This window comes from Anser anser, assembly GCF_964211835.1.
Source record: "Anser anser genome assembly, chromosome: 5".
In the NCBI taxonomy this organism is placed as follows: Eukaryota; Metazoa; Chordata; class Aves; order Anseriformes; family Anatidae; genus Anser; species Anser anser.
The window spans coordinates 64,568,411-64,587,383 of NC_139725.1; the positions used below are offsets into that span (position 1 = coordinate 64,568,411).

At 52.4% G+C, this 18,973-nt stretch overlaps 2 protein-coding genes across 2 annotated transcripts; one reads left to right on the plus strand and one right to left on the minus strand.

Annotated features, from left to right (window-relative positions):
• The first annotated feature begins 113 nt into the window (after positions 1-113).
• On the plus strand, positions 114-15,560 carry DNAAF2 (dynein axonemal assembly factor 2). Its single transcript, XM_083839192.1, has 3 exons — positions 114-2,312; positions 11,578-11,724; positions 14,183-15,560. The coding sequence occupies exons 1-3, from the start codon at positions 681-683 to the stop codon at positions 14,750-14,752; spliced, it is 2,349 nt and encodes a 782-aa protein (XP_083695318.1). The 5' UTR covers positions 114-680; the 3' UTR covers positions 14,753-15,560.
• Positions 15,561-17,210: 1,650 nt separating this feature from the next.
• On the minus strand, positions 17,211-18,750 carry MGAT2 (alpha-1,6-mannosyl-glycoprotein 2-beta-N-acetylglucosaminyltransferase). Its single transcript, XM_083839198.1, has one exon. The coding sequence runs from the start codon at positions 18,678-18,680 to the stop codon at positions 17,337-17,339; it is 1,344 nt and encodes a 447-aa protein (XP_083695324.1). The 5' UTR covers positions 18,681-18,750; the 3' UTR covers positions 17,211-17,336.
• Between the last annotated feature and the right edge of the window lie 223 nt (positions 18,751-18,973).

Genomic DNA, 18,973 nt, shown 5'->3' on the forward strand with positions numbered 1-18,973 from the left:
ACAATGAAGATGAATTGCCACATGTAATAAATGAAGGCAACTGGAGGAAGCAAGGCATGTATAGCAGATAGAAAATACTTGTCTGTTAAAAAGGAACTTAAGGAGAACTTTGGTTTTCACCATGCTGTTCTTAACCAATAGCTAGTTATTTGCAGCAAATACAGGAAATGTGGGCTAGGATTTTTCTTTGGACAGGAAACGTCTAAGGAAGAGTTGTGAGGCACTGATTACTGCTGGCAGTATAGCCAGCAGATAACGAACGTTAGGCAGCCAGGGTGAGGAGAGGTGTAAAGGGAACAAGGACAGGGTCCTTTGACATTTCTGGGAAGTGCTTTCTGGAAATCCTACTGCAGGAGCAATCAGAAAGGTGGGGAACTCAGGGCCAGGCAGTGCTTATATCTATATATGTATCATATATATCTATATATTACATATATGCACATGGTTTGCCTTACAACGGAGAGCTGCCGCCTTTTACACCCCGGGTCGGGCCGAGGCACTGAGGAAAACAAGGGGGGGGAAGGCATGGAGACACCAACCACCACGGCGCCCTCACGGCAACCGGCCGCAGGTGCCCGCCGCCGCCATCTTGTTTAGCATCACCACAGCAACGGGCGGGGGCCGCCATCTTGTTTGGCGTCTCCACGGCGACCCGTGAGGCCGGGCCGGGCCGCGGGGCGATGGCGGCCGAAGGGCGGCCGGAGCAGCTGGAGCTCAGCGCCGAGGAAGCGGAGCGGCTGCGGCAGGCCTTCCGCGAGCCGCGCTTCCGCGAGCTGTTCGCCGAGTACGCGGCCGAGCTGGCCGACCCCGAGCAGCGGCGGCTGTACGAGGAGGAGGTGACGGCGCTGGAACGGGAGCGCGGCGTGGAGGTGCGCTTCATCCACCCGACCCCCGGCTACGTGCTGCGCACCAGCCAGGCCGGCTCCCGCCGCTGCTACCTCAACGTCTGCAGCAACCCGCACGTCGACCGCCCGCAGGCCCGCGCCGAGCCCGGCGGTCACCGCTGGGCCCTGCCCTACAGCCTGGCGCCGGGCCGCGAGGAGCTGGGCCGGGGCGGCCGCCGCCGCCTGGTTTACGACGTGGTTTTCCACCCGGCGGCGCTGCGCCTGGCCGCCCGCAGCCCCCGCTTCCGCCGCCTGCTCAGCGACACGGCGCTGGAGGCCGTGGAGCGCCGCTTCGCCGTGCAGCTCGACCGCACCAACGCCGCCGTCCTCCGCGGGGCCGCCTACAAGGGCGTCCCGCAGGCTCCCGTCATCCGCACCCCGCTGCCCGGCGGCGTAACGCCGCCTCCCGCCGACACCGGCTGCCCGCTGCCACCTTTCCCCGTCCCCGTTCCCGTCCCCGACCCTCCCGCCCCCCCGCCCCGTGAAACCGGCCCCACCACGCCTCGCTGGAGCCTCCGGCAGCGCTCCTACGTGGAGCTGCAGGACTACCGCTGCTGCCGCGACTCGGCGCCCAGCCCGGTGCCCCGGGAGCTGGTGGTGACGGTGGAGCTGCCGCTGCTCGGCTCCGCCGCCCAGGCCGTGCTCGAGGTCCGCCCGCGGGAGCTGCGCCTCGACTCGCAGCGGCCCTCCTACCGCCTCCGCCTCCGCCTGCCCTACGCCGTGGACGAGAGCCGCGGCCGGGCCGAGTTCAACAAGGCCGAGCGGCGGCTGCTGGTCACGCTGCCCGTCGTGCCGCCCACCGGCCCCCGGCAGCCGCACGGGGACGGCGGGGAGCCGGCGGCTGAGGGGGGCGGCGGCGGCGGGGCTGCTGCTCCTCCTCCTTCTCCTCCTCCTCCTCCTTCTTCTTCCCCTCCTCCTTCCTCCTGCAGCACGTGGAGCAGCGAGGAGCCCCCCGACCCCCCCGGGGATCCCCCCCGCTCCGGGGCCGCTTCCCCCGCCAGCCCCGAGCCGGCCGAGCCCGGCGGCCTCGCTGGGGGTTCCCCCCCGCGCCCAGCCCCGCCGGCGGCTGAGGACGGCCCCGGCGACATGGCTCTGCCCCGGGGCCGCGGCAGCCCCGAGCCTGCCCTGTGCCCTCCCTTCCGCTGCCGCCAGGATGAGGCCTCCCTCACCCTGCTGCTGCCCGTGCCCGGCATCCAGCCCCACAGCCTCCGGGGGGACGTGGGCACGAACCACTACAGCCTCCGCTTCTCCAGTGCCACCGCTGCCTACGCCCTGTTCCTGAGGTTTCCTCCCGCAAACAGGCTGGCAGCCCCCGAGGCCAGCGTCAGTGTGAGCGCCCACAACGCTGCCATCGGGCTCGCCAAGGCCCCTGGGAGCGACGGGCCCTGGGAGAAATTCTGCTTCGGCCTTGACGCCTCCGCTCTGCAGGTAACAGCCCTCATGGCAGGTTGCTCATCCTGCTCCCAGCCGTGTCACAGCCTCGCTCGAGCACGCAGCTCCCGCTTTTGGAGTTGTTGATAAATGAGATCTCCAGGAGCTGTTAGGTTATCGGTCCCAGCTCGGAAGAAGCTGGTGATGACGGAAATCGCTTCCCTCCGAGAGCTGTGACCAGACGTCAGTGCAACGACACAGTTAGCAGCGGTCTTGTACCGGCAGCACGGAGGTCATGTCACGGAGCTGATAACTGTGTCCTTGGAGCTGCTTCCTGAGCTGATGTTTTTTCTAAGGGAAGTGCTGATAACGAGTAAAAACAGGGCCTGTGCTGTGTCCTTAGCTTTAGTCTTTAAGGCCCTGTAAATGACCATCTGGCTCATGCCCGCCTGTGTGCATGAAGAAAGGAGGTGTTTATAATACATCAGAGGTACATACGTGCATACAATTCACTGAAGTGCAGGTGTGTGAGGGGAGTATACCTGTCTGCCTTTCAGGACAGAATTTCTGTTTACATTGCAGGAACACCTGCTGGTTCAAGCAGGGTGATACTGCAACCAGCAGCTGTGAACAGACAGCTGCTGATTGCCATTTTGCTGGCCTAGTTCTTCATCCCCTCTTCTTACAAATCCCAATATGATTCTAGTTTAGGTGTCTTATTATTTTATGGGTTGTTAGGCAGAGGATGCTCCGTGTGATGGGAGGAGCGTGGCACATCTGCTGCGTCTGGCTGACACTGCTAACTGAGAGCTGGCAGTCTCCCCAAAAAGATGCTCACGTTGTGGCACTCCTGCTGTGAAGAAACACCGACACAAGTTTTGCGGAGATCTACGTTATTCTGGAAGCTCAGCGCTTCAAAGAACGTATCGTGAGCAGGGATTAAGGCTGCATAATTCTTATGTAACTTTTTGGCCCAGTGATTTTCAGTTGATCTTTGTTTTAGAACAACAAAACCCTTTGCAGTTTGGATCACAAACCATGGGAGTGCAAGTCCACAAAACTAGCAGACAAAGTATATCCAGTGGGATGATGGTTTGGGGTACCTTAATTGCTCTGTCCCTACAATTAGAAAATACTGTATGATTCTGGAGGAGATATAATTATCCAACGAGTATATGTACAGCTGAATCTTCGTATTTTATTTCCCATTTAGTAGGCTGCACACCTTTTCTGTGAACTCCTCTGAAGGAGGAGCTCATCGGTTCGGGTGCGTATCGGAGATGATGGATTTCTTGAGAACCACCCACACGAAACTGTTTGCAGTGCATTTCCTTGACTTTTACCAAAGCAGGAGCTTGCGAGTCTGTGCAAGTGGGACCACAAAACATTTGGCACTAATGTTAATCGGTGTGACCAAGTACTGGGTGCTGACACAATGTCAAATTGCGTCAAGCAAGCCGTCATGCAGACTGCTGGCCCTTCTCTTTGTAGGTGTAGAAGGGAGGGACAGGCACTACAGGCATTTTACCCACTTTTTCACGTAGTCTGGATTTCCATCTCTTTCATCGTGTGCCACGGTGCACGTCAGGCAGCTTGCTCATTGTTTTATGGCAAACAGGCCTAAACGCAGGTTTAGCAGTCTTCTACTGGAGTATCTCACAGCCTGCTTAGTTTTTCAGGGAGTTTGGCAGAACCAGTAAAGTGGTGAGGATACAGCGGTTGGGACACACTGCTGCGATACTCTGTTTTGTCATTGTAAGTGGTTGTAGCAAAGATCTATTTTTTTTTTTTAGTGAAAAAGCAGCTTTCTGTGACTGTGGGGTTATTACTGAAAACTCAGTTTGGGAACAGGAGATTCTGCTTGAAGTATGTCTTTAGTACCGTGGTTGATTGACATGTTTGCACGCTTTGATCTCAGTCTAATTGTTACGCTGCTTGGTGCATGTACTCGTTATTATGACTGGGGGAACATCATTCTATTGAAAGGCGTTAAAAGGCTAGCCAGTAGTGGGATTTTAGTCAATATTACCTTTTTGTGACAAAAAAATCTTTCAGTGGCCTGAATTTATTATATCTTGCCAAATGTTTTGGATGGAGTAGTAGTAGGAGGAGACTTGGAATTAGTCATAGGCCTCCCAGCCATTCATTCATGCAGCAGAGTAAAAAAGATTGATTTCTTCTGGGGTGCAGTCCTTTTGGATACAAGCCTGCAAATTGAAGCAGTTGAAATAATCTGAAGTCATTTGTTCTGTTTGCTTTTTTTTAACTGTGCTATTTCCCAGAAGTGCCTGTGCCAGCACAGATAGCTGCATTCATTCAGAGGGAAGTGAGAAAAATTAATATTTAATTAGAGCTACTATTATTTGCCATCTTCTGTCCATTAACAATTTGCTTGTGGTCGTTTCTCTTCTCCTTATGTTGATTTCTCCAATTTGTCTGCCGTAATCGCTGGTATTTTTTCTTTGAATCCATTCCTATAAGTCAGAGCTACGTTCTCTGCGTTGAGACCTGCGAGGAGTTGCATCAGTCACAGAAGAGAGTATTTCTGGAATATGCACAGCAGCAGTGCCCTGTTTAATCGCTTTAGGCAGCTTTTGGTGGCCTAGGTGAGCAGGAATTTTGTCCTTTACCTCCCAGTTGTGCTGCTGCCCTCTTCTTTGTAGTTGCTTCCCCACAGCAGCGTAGCCAGAGGATAGCTCACGAAGAGGCCGGTGTTTTTTACGGGTAGGAAATGCCTGTTCTGCTGTCTCCTGGGAAGCTGCTTCTTACTGGAGACCAAGGGTTTCTGTTTTCCAGGCTGCTAGGAGTGGGCTCCTTGCTGGCTTGGTTACGGCAGAAATCTGCCCAGCTCAGCAGTGGCGCTTGCCGCAGCGGCTGCTACAAAGCCCTGTTGGCTGCCCGTGTAATCGTCTCCCGTTAACGCGCCCAACAGCCAGGAAAACGTGTTACGATAATTGTTCTCTACACGAGCAGAATGCATCTCTTCGGCAGCCCTGTCCCCGGACTGTGATGTTGTGCAGCGTCTCTTGCTCGGTTTTTATTGCCCGTGTGCCTCTGCCAGATCAACGTGCGCGATAACGGGGCCGGTAATTGCACAGCCCTGCCTTGCGTGATCGTCGTGTTCCTGTTATCGCGCTGCCCTCTTTTCTCCTCGGAAATTGGACTGATACAGATAATGGTAGAGGAATGAGTCGAGCTTGCGCTTAGGACAACGTTCTTGAAACACAATTTCAAGGACCGGTTTTCTTTTTGTGAAGTCAGATATGTTTGAATCCCTGTGCTGAAAGACGATATATTTAGAGCGCAGTTTCCATAGATGCTGAGCAGTCTGGATCCTCACCCCAGCTAAAGCAAGTGCTTATTTTCAGCAAATCTTTACAGTGCAACAGTCCTCCACCCCCCAGACCTTGAGTGTGTCGTTGCCAGTATTCCTTCCTTTGGTAGCTCTTAGTGTCCTCTGGGTTTTACCACTTCCCCGTACAACGCATAGCGCTCCGCTGACTCCGCGCCGTAACCTTTTAGTCAGCGGTTGCAGCCATTGCTGCTTTTTCTTTCTGAGTAGTTTTGCCTCTTGGCCAAGCCGTGCTGTCTCTTCACGCTCGTCACGGTGAGCAGAAATCCTGTAAAGGTAGAAATTTCGTAACTTTGGACTTGTTGGACCAGGGTTATTTGTATTTCAAGGGCTTAAAAGTTATCTTTTGTCACTGGCCGTCGTGTTCAATCGCTGTACCAGCCGCAGACCCCAAAGCGTTGATCTCTCTGTAAGTCACTCCAGGCCCTGTTTTTTCAGGGGAATAGAGACCCGTGACCTGGGGAAGCTGCCAGAATCACCACCTGCCAGCCGTGCTCCCTCCCTTATCCCTTATCTGGTCCTTCCGCACCTTTTGCTTCCACTTGTTTAAATCCTGGGAGCTCAGGCCAAGGAAACTCCTGCATCAGAGAATTCCCTTTCATTTTAAGAAAGAGAGCCTGCGCAGTATATTGTGAAAAAGAACGGCTGAGAGTTAAATAACCATTAATAAAAGCTGTAAGCCTGCCAGGCAAGGTTTCTGAGAACAGCGTGTCCCGGAACGTCCTGGTTCACGGCGGAGCTGGAGTTGGGAAATGGCTGAAATCGTGCCTCCGTGAAGCACCGTCGTCTTGTGTTTGGTCTCCTGGGGCTACACGCTTGGTTCTGAACAGGAATAAAAGCCAGTTTTCTGGTGGGTGCGTCGCAGCTACTGAGGCTTGGAGTCTCCGTTCTTGGCACGTGAAACATGTTTGGTAAATAATTAATTGTGCATGACCCCAAACGAGTCATGTGTGCCCATTTTCACGTGACTAGAAAACATTGGGTAACGTAGGAATTCCCGCTTGTGCTGACCCACACCATTCCTGCTTGTCTCGGCGTGCTCGGGGACTTTGTTCGGAGGACGCCCTCGCTGTCCTGCTCCGGGGGTCTGGCTGGGGCACCCCAGAAAAAGAAATTTGCTTTTTTTTTATCCCATTACTGTACAATGTAGAATCTCTTCTTTGCTCACAAAGGAAAACAAAACCCAAACCAACAGGCCTCCTGTAATAAAAGCCCACGTAACGTGATGGAGAATATTAAGATTTAACTCATGGTGAGGTGACTGCTGAGGAAGTGAACCCCTGCAGAGCTCCAGAGAGCACGGGGGAGCACTGTTTCCTCTGCTTTGCTACGGACTGAGATTTATTTATTTTTAACGGTTACGGAATGAAAAACGTTACAGTAAACATTCCTGATTAGCTCATGGTTTGAACTAAGCATGAGCAGTGTTGTTTGTGGGGATTACGTAACAGAGATACCCAAAAGGGAGCTGTGCGGCGATACAAAAGCCATGTTTAACTTCTGGGGGAACGCCGATGTCTTCGTGGAGAAGGTTTTAGGTGGGCATGTTGCAGAACATAAAACGCCCGCTGATTTTTCTGCTTGGCATGGCCACCAGAGCCCGGTGAAGGAGATCCTTTCCAAGCTCTTGTTGCTTTTTCCTTTAGAAAGGAGCTGGTAAATACCGCTGAAGCGCTGTAACCCCTGGTAAGCCTGCTGCACATCGAGTGCCACGTGTCTAACCCCTGGACTTGGGCCTCCTGCTTCGACAGCAGGAATGCTGTGGGGCAGCTCCTCCGCGGCTGTGACCCGTGTGCAGAAAAATCACGAGAAGAGTACTATTTCTAGCTGTCTGTGTAACGGAGGGACCCGAGTCTGAACTCTTTCTAACTAATCCCTCTTGTTATCTCGTTAGACGTGGTATTCGTCCTGTCGGTGCCCTGGGACCTGCTGCAGGCGGTGCAGGTGACGGCGTGCCCCACGACGCGGCCCCGGCGGGCGCTGCAGGGAGGCCACGCTTTCCCTGGAGGAGAAGGCAGCAGCGTGCGAGGTGTGGCTGCTGGGGCTCGCTGCTCCCAGCGCCGGCAGCGTGGGCTGGGGGTGCTCCCGTGGGTGCACCCCCGGGCCCGTGCTGGGGCCCTCCTCGTGCCCGGTGATCCCGGAGTCGGGGCTCTTGTGGAGGAGTTGTCTTGGTTCCAGAGGCGACCGAGCGTGCAGCCTACGGAGTTGTGCTGGGAAGCGTAAGATACCTTTCCGTTTTAAGCCCCTGACCTTCAGGAAGGAACCTGTACTGGAGAGCAGAGCGGATGCTGCGGTGTGCTCCTGAAGGGCACTTGCAGATCCTAACAGAGGTGCTGGATCCCAGCTGGCTGCGCGATCAGAAGCACTCCTGCTCGCTCTGCTTCTGTCCTCACTTCCAAGCCGTTTTGAGTTGTGTTACGTGCTTTCTTTCAATTCTTCAATCCGTGTTACGGTTTTCAGTTTCTGAACTACTGTGAAGAGTTAATACACTTTGGTTAGGGATCACTTCTTAGAAGGTGATGCTAGAAACTGAGACTGTTCTGCTTAATCTTACAGAAGTTTATTTTTGGTTCATTTAATTGTGCACTCAGCATTTCAGGACTCTTTGCAAGTTTTTGGGGGGGCCAGAGGAGGTTGGAAAAGGAGAACAGAACAGACTTATTTGATCTTTTTTCCAATGTAACCTCTCTAACTTAAAAATCATAGTTTTCTTCTGCTATAAAACAATCTAATTTCTGAATAGCCTTTAATTGCTAGGCCCATTATGGGAATAATGTACTTACACAGAGCAGTTGTGTCAGGAAACGTTATTAACCTATCGATTAAGCGCATGAAAGCATCTTTTGAGCCGTTTAATCTTGGCAGTCACGGGCACCTTGTAAAAATTTTCACCCCCGGCTCAGTAATTCTGTTCTCCACGACCTCCAGAGCCCCGTGCCGAGCTGGTTTGCAGTGGGACTGTGCAGGCCGAGGGGCGGTAGGTCCGAGTCCCTTCTCTCGTTGGAATCAGCCCCTCGCTACAGCAGGCGTGCGGGTGATGCAAGCCTGAGGTCTGTCCTGCCGTGAGGCCGGCGATGGGTTTGTGTAACGTGACGCAGAGCCAGGTACTCGGGGCGGCGGGGGGGGACCTGCACCGGACTGCGGGGTTGTGCTGCTGTGCGAGCGCTGTGCTGCGAGGCAGGGCCGTCCCTGCTGACCTACGTGTCCGTTCGGCCTCGGGTTGGCGGCAGGGACAAATGAGCCCGGACCAAGCAGCAGAAGACTGTGTGTCTGGGGAAAACCACGTGTGAGTCTAAGTTGCTACCGGCCTGTCATAAATATCAGGAAACAAACTGTTTAAAACCAAATCGTTACTTCACACAGTCATTGAAATCATCTCTGGAGGCCTCTCCTCTGCTGCTCTTGCGAGCCAGAGCAAACAGGCTTTAAATAAATTCCCCGGTTGCTTTTTGCCAAACTCTGTGCTTTGATAACATCTGCAGTAATATAAATGCCTCGGCATATGCTCGCTGTGAATGCAAAGTTCGAATTGCGGTTGCTGGATGTCTGAACACGCTAATGGCAGTCATTGTCTCGGTAACAAACGGCATTGCTTGCGTGTACAGCACATGGCGTTTTGATTCATGACAGGCCACTGGTGACAATGTTTTAAATACTTCCTTGAAATGTGAGCGTGCGGCTCGGGGAATACGTTGCCACGCTGGTGCTACACCTGGTGAAAGTGGCTCGTGGTGATTAAAATGGTGCAGGCGTCATCTCAGGCAGCTACCTCCTATCCTTGGCTAGAGTACGGATCAGCAGGCCTTCCGTTCTGTGTTGTTAACAGTATTTCCTGTGAAGAAAACCAGTTATTTTGCCTTGAATCAGAAAAAATAAACGGTGGGTCTCGTTGCTGAAGGGTAACGCCGTGCCTGGCGCTCCCTGCCGCCGAGCCCCCGCTCGCTCCGGTGTTGGCACTCCCGGCCCTGGCTGCAGAGGTGGCTCCAGCCGCAACTTCCCGACCCTCACGGTTACTCAGAGGGGTCCTCTCGGGTCTGCTCACATCTCCTGCCCTTTCCCCAGTGCCCCCGTGATGCCGTTTCTGCCCCCTGTGCTGCTGCTCGGCCAGGGCTGTACCGGGCAGCGGCTCCGCAGCTTCTGCGAGGGACCGGCCGGTGGAAGTCAGGTCAGACGACGCGACCTGAGGACGTGGTTTGCTGTGTTTAGACACAGCAGAACTGTTGTCATTTAAAGCGTCTCCTCTCTGGATTCCTACACCCGGGATTTGGTTTTGTTGTTGGCGTGGCTTACAGATCGGGTACCGCTGTTGTTAGGAGCACAAATGCGCAGTAAGAATCCTTTTATAAAAGGCTTATGCTCTCGCTAGACAAAAAAAAAAATACAGGTTCAGAGGGAGAAAAAAAAACCACGTTTTCCCTCTGAGTCCCCTGTGCTGCCCAAGGCCGTGCTGATGATGCAGGTCCCGAAGGGTGGGAGTTTGTGCCTGTGCTGCACGCCTCGTTCCTTTACCCTGACACCTTCTGAACTCTGCAGGGTGCTGCTGTGACCCCAGCGCACCAGCGGGGCTCTCTGGCAGGAGAGAAAGGAAGGAACAGGGGGGAATAAATACTTCGGGGGCTCCGTACACGACAACATGAGATGCATCTCCGTTACGGGAGGGTTTTCTGTCAGGGAACCGGGCTGTAGTTCAGCCTCCTCACGGAGCGCCTGCACCCGCTGTTGGATGGTTGCCTGGATTGTAATCCTTCTGGATAGAAAATGTGTTTAATCCCGTGCTTTTGAAAACCAGCGCTAGATACGTTACAACTTCCCATATTGTGATTTCTAATTTAAATGGCGAAAAAAAATAGGAAGCTATTTTATTTTTCCCATGCAGTTTTTTTTTTTTTAAGATAACAGTTAAATTTTGTACCGTAGGAACCGCGCAGCATCTGACTGTGCATAAGGCTACATCCGTAGGGGGCCAAAAATGTGCAGAATTGCCTTTTTGCTTCTCAGCCTGCAAGATGTCAGTGATAATTGAATTTAACTTGTGTTGGGTTGACGAGAGGGTGGAACGGGAACGAGAAATTTAAAAATATGACTTAAAGTAGATGGTTTGCAACTTTTTCCTACTATTTCCAACGAAACAGTCGTTAAATGGGAAAGGTAATTCTCAGGGCATAAGAATAGTCCCAAGTCAGAGCATTTTTACTGTGAAGTCCGTCCGTACCCACAGCCTAGAGCAGATGTTTTCGGAAGAATATAAGGACAGGGCGAGCTCTGTCATTCTTATGAAACACTCCTCCAGGATATATTCTAGGACCATTAATTACCTGTAAGTGATTTAAATCTTAAAACCTGTAGCAACATGTTTCGTGCTGTTTCAGAACGGCACATTAAGGGCCTCAAAACGTGCCCCAGACTGTCTGTAATTGTGGTACCTCTCTGTTTTCTCCTACCGGTGTTTACTCTTGCCTAAGTGGAGATCTGAGAAACCTTCTCAGGTGGATGTGAAACAGATATTGTCATGCATGTTTCATAGCTTTTGCTTTAGAAGGTCTGATCTTGAAGCCTGAAGTGTTTACATTTTCCTAAAGTAAGACACTGAAACAAATCCATAAATGCTTGAGGCCTTCCTGGCGTTAAGGCGGGTGAGGACAGCAGAACAGCGCTGGTGTGAATCATTCCTCGGAGGGAGCCTAGATCTATATATTAATCATGTATCAAAGAGAGAAGATAAAAGTTTATTTTATCTCCGTGTATAGCGAGGATCCGTACTTGTAATCAAAATGAGCTAAGCACCGCTGTCCAAATTCGTTTCACCTCATCACTTCTGAATGTCCAGCATTGGGTCTATCTAGAAGTTAGCGAGGTGTGAAAACCGCTTTGTGAATCGGGGTCCTAGCGTTGTTTTGAGAGGGTTTCTTGCTCCAGTGGCACTCAAGTATAGCACAACAAGAACATAACCTATTCTTCCTTTTTCTTTAGGAGAGATTGTTTGTCAGTGAAGAAAACGTTGATGGATTCCTAGACACTGTTCTATGCCCTTCCTTTCGTGCAGAGGCAGAACTGGAAAGTCAACCGTTAATTGAAGTGCTTGATGTTACAGAGGACAGAAGTGAGATCAGGCTGAAGGTAAGGATCACTGGCAGTCGTATGTATCACCGATGGATTTGTGTACTTCAGCCAGATAATATCAAATCTGACCGGAGCAGCTTTGTTCCTGCTTTGTCTTGATACAGCAGGGAAAACCAGGGAGTACGGTGCATCTGTAAGTATAAGTGCCAGCTTTTAGAAATGGGTTCATGCTTCTGCCATTTGATGTGACCAAGGGATCGAAATGTCCAGTATTTCATTGGAAAGATGGAAAGCCATGACAGAATCATTGAAAACAGTGCTTTCTCCTGGCAGGAATATACAGTGGCATCCACACACTAAATCTCTCACTGGTATTGAAAGAAAAAAATGACCAAGTAGTTACTTAGTGTCCCCCCACTTAGAGGGACCCCAAGTGCTTCCAGGTCAGAGCTGATGACAACGTGCTGCAAACAAATCATGGCAGATGTCTTTAGAACAGAACCAGAATTTTCTTAAAATGGAACTAAATGAGTGAATACCCCATGTCCTTCACGTATACAAAAATTTGGGTCCATGTACCGGAGCCTGTGGTTAAAGCACGCCGCCTTTTGCCCAGACACCTTTCAGGGTAGAGTCTGGTGACCGGAGCTGAGTGTACTCGCAGGGGTCTGGGGTCATGGAATCGTAGAGCAGAAGGGTTTGGGTTGGAAGGGACCTTAAAGATCCTCTAATTCCACCCCCCTGCCATGGGCAGGGGCAGGAAGGAGAGGCCAAGAAGCTGCCTGCACAGCGTGAGACAGAAGGGGCGCATTAAAATGGACAGAGGGTGCTCAGTTGCTGCCAGTGTTTCACACTCTTTGCCTTATCACAAAGATAGAGAAAACCTTGAGGATTTTGTCTGTGAAGAATGGGGTCTCGTTATCTCTGTTCAGTCCAAGTGTTTGAATACTTGGTGGTTTCCTGTTGTGCAGAGAGTTAAACACGGGACTGTTCATCTTAAACTCTGGTCTCAAAATCGCAGCTTGTAATGTTTAAGGCAAGGAAGAAGGCTGCCCTTCTTCCTCAGTCACCTCTCTATGTAAGGGATACAGGGGGGTCTGTTTCTGAAGTCTGTCCCAGGATTAAAGTGACCTCCCTCTGCAAGGTAGGAAACTGAAAGGCGAAGCTTCAAGAACTTGTCAAAAATCGTTTGGAAAATTTGCACCAGTATTAGAAAAGAAATTAGCTCTTTTGGCTCTTCATCTTCTGTTTTTGATTTTTTTTTTTCTTATTTAGGATTTAATTGCACAGGGGCACGACCATCACAGTTTTTCTTCCTTCTGTTTGTCAGAAGAAAACAAGATTAGTTTTGTAAATAGGAAAACTTGAGGTAGAGCCCCCAAATCCACGGATTTCTTGATAGACATTGCCCCAGAAATTCACTTAAACCTCCTCTTGAAGGAAAGATAATATGCAGGGACAGTGGGGTTACTTCTGTGGCCGTGGGCTGGAGATGGCAGATAGAGTTAACGTGCAGGCGACTTCTTGGAAAGCAAAGCTCAGATGAGGCACGTGACTGCAGTAACTTGGCTGGGGGACCGGAGTTCACCCTAACGGCAGTGCCTCCAGAGATACCTGACAGATTTAACTTTTGTAGCCAGTGTGGACTGCATAAAAATTCAAAATCCGGATTGCTGGAGAGCTAAGGTGGATGTTTTGGTACCTAAGGAGGGGAAAGTGAGATAGCTTAAACGATTCCCGCTTACCCGTGGGAGAACCACGCAGCGCCGAGGACTTCCTGGTACATTTCTGCCGTGTCTTGGCGCTCTGAGCGGTGGCTTTGGGGTCAGGAGGGGCTGGGGAAGTGAGAGCAATGCAGGGCCGTGAATCCCCGAATTCAGCTGCTCCTGGGCATAGCCTGCCTGACCCTGGCTGCCCACTGCTGGGGATGGACGGCTCACCTGCCACTTTTTGTTAGCTAGCGACTGCTTCAGCAGTGGAATTGGGTAACTGCTATCTAGGCAGCAGCAGGTCTCGCAGTTCGTGCTCTCCTGAGGCAAACAGGAACAATTCCTCGATTAAACCCACTTAGGCCGACTGAGAGGGACAGCTCACACACCAGATACTGCTTTCTCATACAACAAGTCTGTAATTTCCTTACCTGTAAGGTTAACTCACGCTTCTCGCAATGAAGGTTTAGAGCCTTTGACTGATTTTTATCCCCTGAGTTACAGAAAACAAGGGCCTGGGTGTGGTGACTGGCCTTTTCTCACCCCTGCCCCCGGTTCCTTGCGATACATGCTGCGACCGCGGCAGCTGCCCCGCAGCATTTCCTACTGCAGAGGAAACCTTTGGGAAGGGAGCAGCCTCCCTGCCACTTGTTCCCACGCGTGTTCGCAGGATCAGGAAACCCTCGGCACCACACCGACTGCTTTGTGGTGGCAGATGTTGGAGGAACAAGTGTCCGGGCCTGTTGTTACAGCAGTTTTGTGTGCATGGTTGGTTTCGAATTTAAAACGATTTATTTCCTCAACAGCCGCAGGAAGCAGCCCATACTGAACGTGATGAAAAAGAACAACTAGCGAACAGCTCAGAAGGAGATCCCGCTGAAAAGACCAATGATGACTCCTTCCAAACCAAGACAGAAACAAACTGTACTGCAGCTGACACAGTTGAAGAACGTGCTACAGAAACCAGCAAAACTTCTGTGTCTCCTGTACCAGCTGAAACAATAGGAAAAGGAGATTGTAGTTCACACCATTGTTTGCAGCATGAACCTTCTGACACCAGCTCAGCAGTTCCTGGCAGATCTAGGAGCAACGAACCAGATTTAGACTGTGCTCTCACAGTAGGCGAAACGGCTGCGTCCTCAGCATCTGAAAAACAAGCGGGCCTTCTGCTGGAAGGGCAGGCGAAAATGGAAGGGGAGGAAGCAGCTGCAGACGCTGAGCCGGCCCGTGGGACGCCGCGCAGCTCGGGCAGCAGACCGGCCTCCCCGCTCCTCCGAGAGGTGAGCACGCAGGATGGGAGCGTGCAGCTCACCAGGGATCACACCACGCGCTGCGCGGTCACGTTTCAGAATTCTTTGCTGTATGAACTGGACTAGTGTGATTGTTTCAGGATTTCCTTCTGTTGTTTGTTGCTTACTGGGACTTTCACGCACTGGTTTAGGACTTCAGGGCTAAAAGTAGAAAACAGGCTGCTACTGAAACCGTTCTGTTTACACGTCAACTTCGAATACTTGAGTCGTTAATAATTTTTCAAGTTAGTAGGTCTGAGTTTAATTATATGTATGAGCTGAAATAGTTTTACTGACAAGAATGATGCAGCTGAAGATGAGTCTAAGCTCCTGGAAGACAATGCATCTTTATTATTTATTTAACTTTCTTAATCTCTTGCTAAATTACACAGGTTATTTGTATATATCCTCCTCCTAACGGCTCCCTCAGGAACTGCTGTATTTAATCCACCTAGAAATGAGCGGTATTCATCATTTTTTTCAAACCCTTCATTTTGTGATAATCGCAGGATTAGGCCGCCACTGATTTTTAGCAATCAAATGAAATTTCTAATTACATGGAGAAGTTCTAATTAGTCTCCTAGAAATAATCATCATTTATACTATGTATGCCACCCCGGTATATTACTTCAGTTATGCAGCATCCAAACATACCCCAGTCTGTCAAGTGAACAAATTCAATTGCACAATAAAAACATCCTGTCTTGTTGCATCTGTATTTACTAAGTATTTACAATTTGTAAAACGGATTCGTTTCATCCAGCTTAGATTCACTTTTCAGTTCTCTGTCAGTTTCAGTGTGCTGTTTACTGGTTCGTGTCTCTGAAGTGTGATAACCAAAAGAACATATCTATAATAAACTTTCGGTTCCCGTTCTCAGTCTTTCTGACACAACTTCTGGATTTTTGTTTTGAGTTGTACAAAATGTACCTTAGAAGAATTTTTTTTTTTTTTACTTGTTTCACAGCTGCTCTGGAATCTCTCCTACATTGCTCTGTTAAAGGCAAGTGCTGGCAGGGACGGGGGGTATGCAGCGTACGTGATACTTCTACAAGTTCAGCGGAAGCCAAAAGCATTTGTGCCAGCGCAACAGGGCTCCAGCTGAACGAGGGTGGGTGTTTCGCTGGGTTAAGTTTAACCCGGATCAATTCTGTCACGCAGTTGTGCAACTCCTCGTGGGAGGTACTAAGGGGCTGACACAACTGGCACAGCTCTTTTCAGCCTCAGCCCTGACTTTGTGAAACTATGAAAATGTAGCAATTACCAAAGCTCGTACAAAATCTTGGCAGTAAAATTACCCCTTAAAAAAAAGGCACAAAATGTTTTATCATGGCACATTCAAAATAAACATCTGCATGCTATTTAAAGTATTTCACAAACCCTGGCGCTCTCTCAAATGAACGTTTAACTGATACATTCACAACCCATAAAGTAGGTGACAAATGCTGGTAAAAGGGAAGCCTTGCTGCAAGTCCTCCATTCAATTAGTAACTGTGATCGCTGGAGTCATAAGAACGCCAACCCCTGTTAGCTAATTAAAAAAGGAAGTTTTTTTTTTTTCCCTCCCTCCAAATCTCTCAGCATAAAATCTACCTGTTCGTCTGTCACCTTAGCTGAATGTTTGCTTCTGCTGACACTCTCCTGTTCCACAAAAAGCTCCTTATGTGCTCCTGCTGCCAGTTGTGCTTTACAGTGAAGTGCCATCAAAGCAGATGTACCGTTACACTTAAAACAGGGCAATAAGTGCTCGCTGTTAAGGACCGGCGCTGCTCTGCTACTCGTGGCTGTCAGCCCCCACTTTGGTGCGTTTCCAGCACACAGCAGAATTGTCACCGGTCACCTTACGCGGCTCACTAATCTGGAAGTGCAATTTTTTTTTGTTGTTGTTGCAAATGAGAGTGTGCGGGTATCACACACTTGTGTCTCTACTCTAACTCAATTAGTAAGCATCATTAAAAATGTAATAAAGTTAAATGCACACTCCTGGAACGGCTGATGGCATCTGTTCAGCTCTCCAGACTAAGGACACCCACCCTCCTGCACCTTCCCGCCCCAGTCCTGGCTTTCTAGCAACACCAGGTGACGTGAGCTTTTCGGGATAATCAAGAACTCCTCTGGTATTACAAAACAACCGGATTTTATTTTGGCAGAACTAAAAAAATCGTATATATTTATCTATATTGTAGTAAAAACAATGATTTTTTTTTTTCCTTCATATATTCATCAACACATCGCAAACCAACCGGGACGCAGGTACCGAGGGCCGCGGGGAGGCTCAGTCCGCTCGCTCCTCACCACGCGCTGCCCCTTCCACGCTGCGCCGAGGGCGCGTTGGACACGGCGGGGGGAAAAAGGAACAAAAACCACGCACTGTGAGCACCCGGAGAGATGCACTTAAATAAGAGTTTCCTCCTCCTCCTCCCAGTAAGACAGCGACGGCCGCCTTCTGCGCACGGGTGTCGAGGCTGCTCCGAGCGGCCCAGCGGCAGCAAGCCGCCCGTCTCCAAAGGCTGGTGGCCGAACATGAAAGATGACCATCGTGGGACGCCTTTTACAAGAACGTTTATTCATATTAAAGCAGAAACCAACCCATAAATGCTTTTATACATGTGTGTGCCTGTAAAAGACAGTATGGAGCAATTCAGAAAGAAAAAGGCTGCGAGCGCGATCCTCACTGAAGTCTGCGGTAACTCTTACAGAGTTCGTGGTCCCGAATGTCCCCCCAGCCTCCGTTTTTCACGTGGGGGGACAGGGGTGCCATGGAGTACCTTTTACTGATACTCATGGCTTCGGGGAACAGGTACTGTCGGTTGCTGTTCAAGAGAGAGTCGATTTTGGCACTCTGGGTGGACGGTCTGCAGGATTTCTTGTGGTGCATGCCACAGTCCCCCGTGTGGAAAATCCTGGGGATTTCGGGGACCAGCACTTTCCAGAACTTTGGAAGACAGGAGACAGTCAAGTGCTGCAGAGTCCAGTCCCAGTTGTAGTCATCGTAGGTGCAGAAGGCGTCCGTGCACTCGATGAGCTTCTGGTAGGTGTCTCTGCCGAAGGCCATGCCCATGTTGTGCTCGGTGGACTTCCACGTCTTCATCTCCACCTTGTCGGCGCGGCCGGCGAAGCCGCCGCGCACGGGGCCGTAGGTGCCCAGCGAGACGATCTGGCACTCGGGGCACTCGCGCTCGCGCAGCGCCCACAGCTTTTTGAGGACGTGGTAGAAGTCGGGCGCCAGGTAGTGGTCCTCCTCCAGGAAGACGACGGGCCCGGCGTGCTCGCGCAGCGCCCGCACCCGCTCCCAGACGAAGTGCAGCTTCCACCACCAGTGGTGCTTGGTCTGCGAGAAGCGGGCCTCGCGGTAGTGCCCGAAGGAGTCGGGGTACTCGGCGTTGATGCAGCCCAGCCGCAGGGCCACCGCCTTGCCCACGTCGCGGGGGCAGTCGCGGGGGTCGTGCCCGGGGAACTCGCGGGGGTAGAGCTGGATGCTGAAGGGGAAGAAGACCTGCAGCACCGGGCAGAAGTCCACGCCGGCCGCCAGCCGGTTCAGCTCCTCGGCCCACAGGTCGTGGCTCAGCACCAGCAGCACGTTCTCCACGCCCGCCGCCCGCCGCAGCGACTCGAGCAGCAGCCGCAGGTGCTCGGCGCGATCGTGCACCTGCACCACCAGCACCACGTCGGCGGCACCGCCACCGGCACCGGGGGCCCGGGCCGGGAAGCGCCCCGCGTTGCTCAGCGGCTGGTCGAAGTTGAGCCGGTAGACGAGCGAGCGGTAGCTCCGCGTCCCGTTCTCGGCGGGCAGCGGCACGAGCTGGGGGACGGCGGCGGCCGAGGCCGAGGCGTTGGCGGCGGGGCGGCGCGGCGGCGGCGGAGGAGGAGGCGGCGGCGGCTCGCTCGCCCGCGGCGGTTCCCCGGTGCCGCCCCGCTGCTGCCTCCGCCGCCCGCCGCTCCACAGCACCAGCGCGCAGGCCGCCAGCGCCAGCGCCAGCAGCAGCACCTTGCGCTTGTAGATCCGCAGCCTCATCCTCCTCCGCCTCCCGCCGCCGGCGGCCGCCGCCGCCGCCGCCGCCGCCTCCTCTCCCGCTGGCCGCGCGCGCCGCCGCCGCCGCCCCCCTCGCCCACGTCGCCGCCCGCCATAGGGCGCCCGGCCGGGCCCGCCGCCGGAGCCTCCTCATTGGCCGCCGCCGGCGCCATTTGCTGAGCCGCTTCCGCCGGGAGGCGGCACCGGCACCGCCGGGGGCACCGGGACCACCACCGGGGGCACCGGGCACCGAACGCACGCAGCGCGGGGCTCCCGGTGCCCAACGCCCCCGGGGA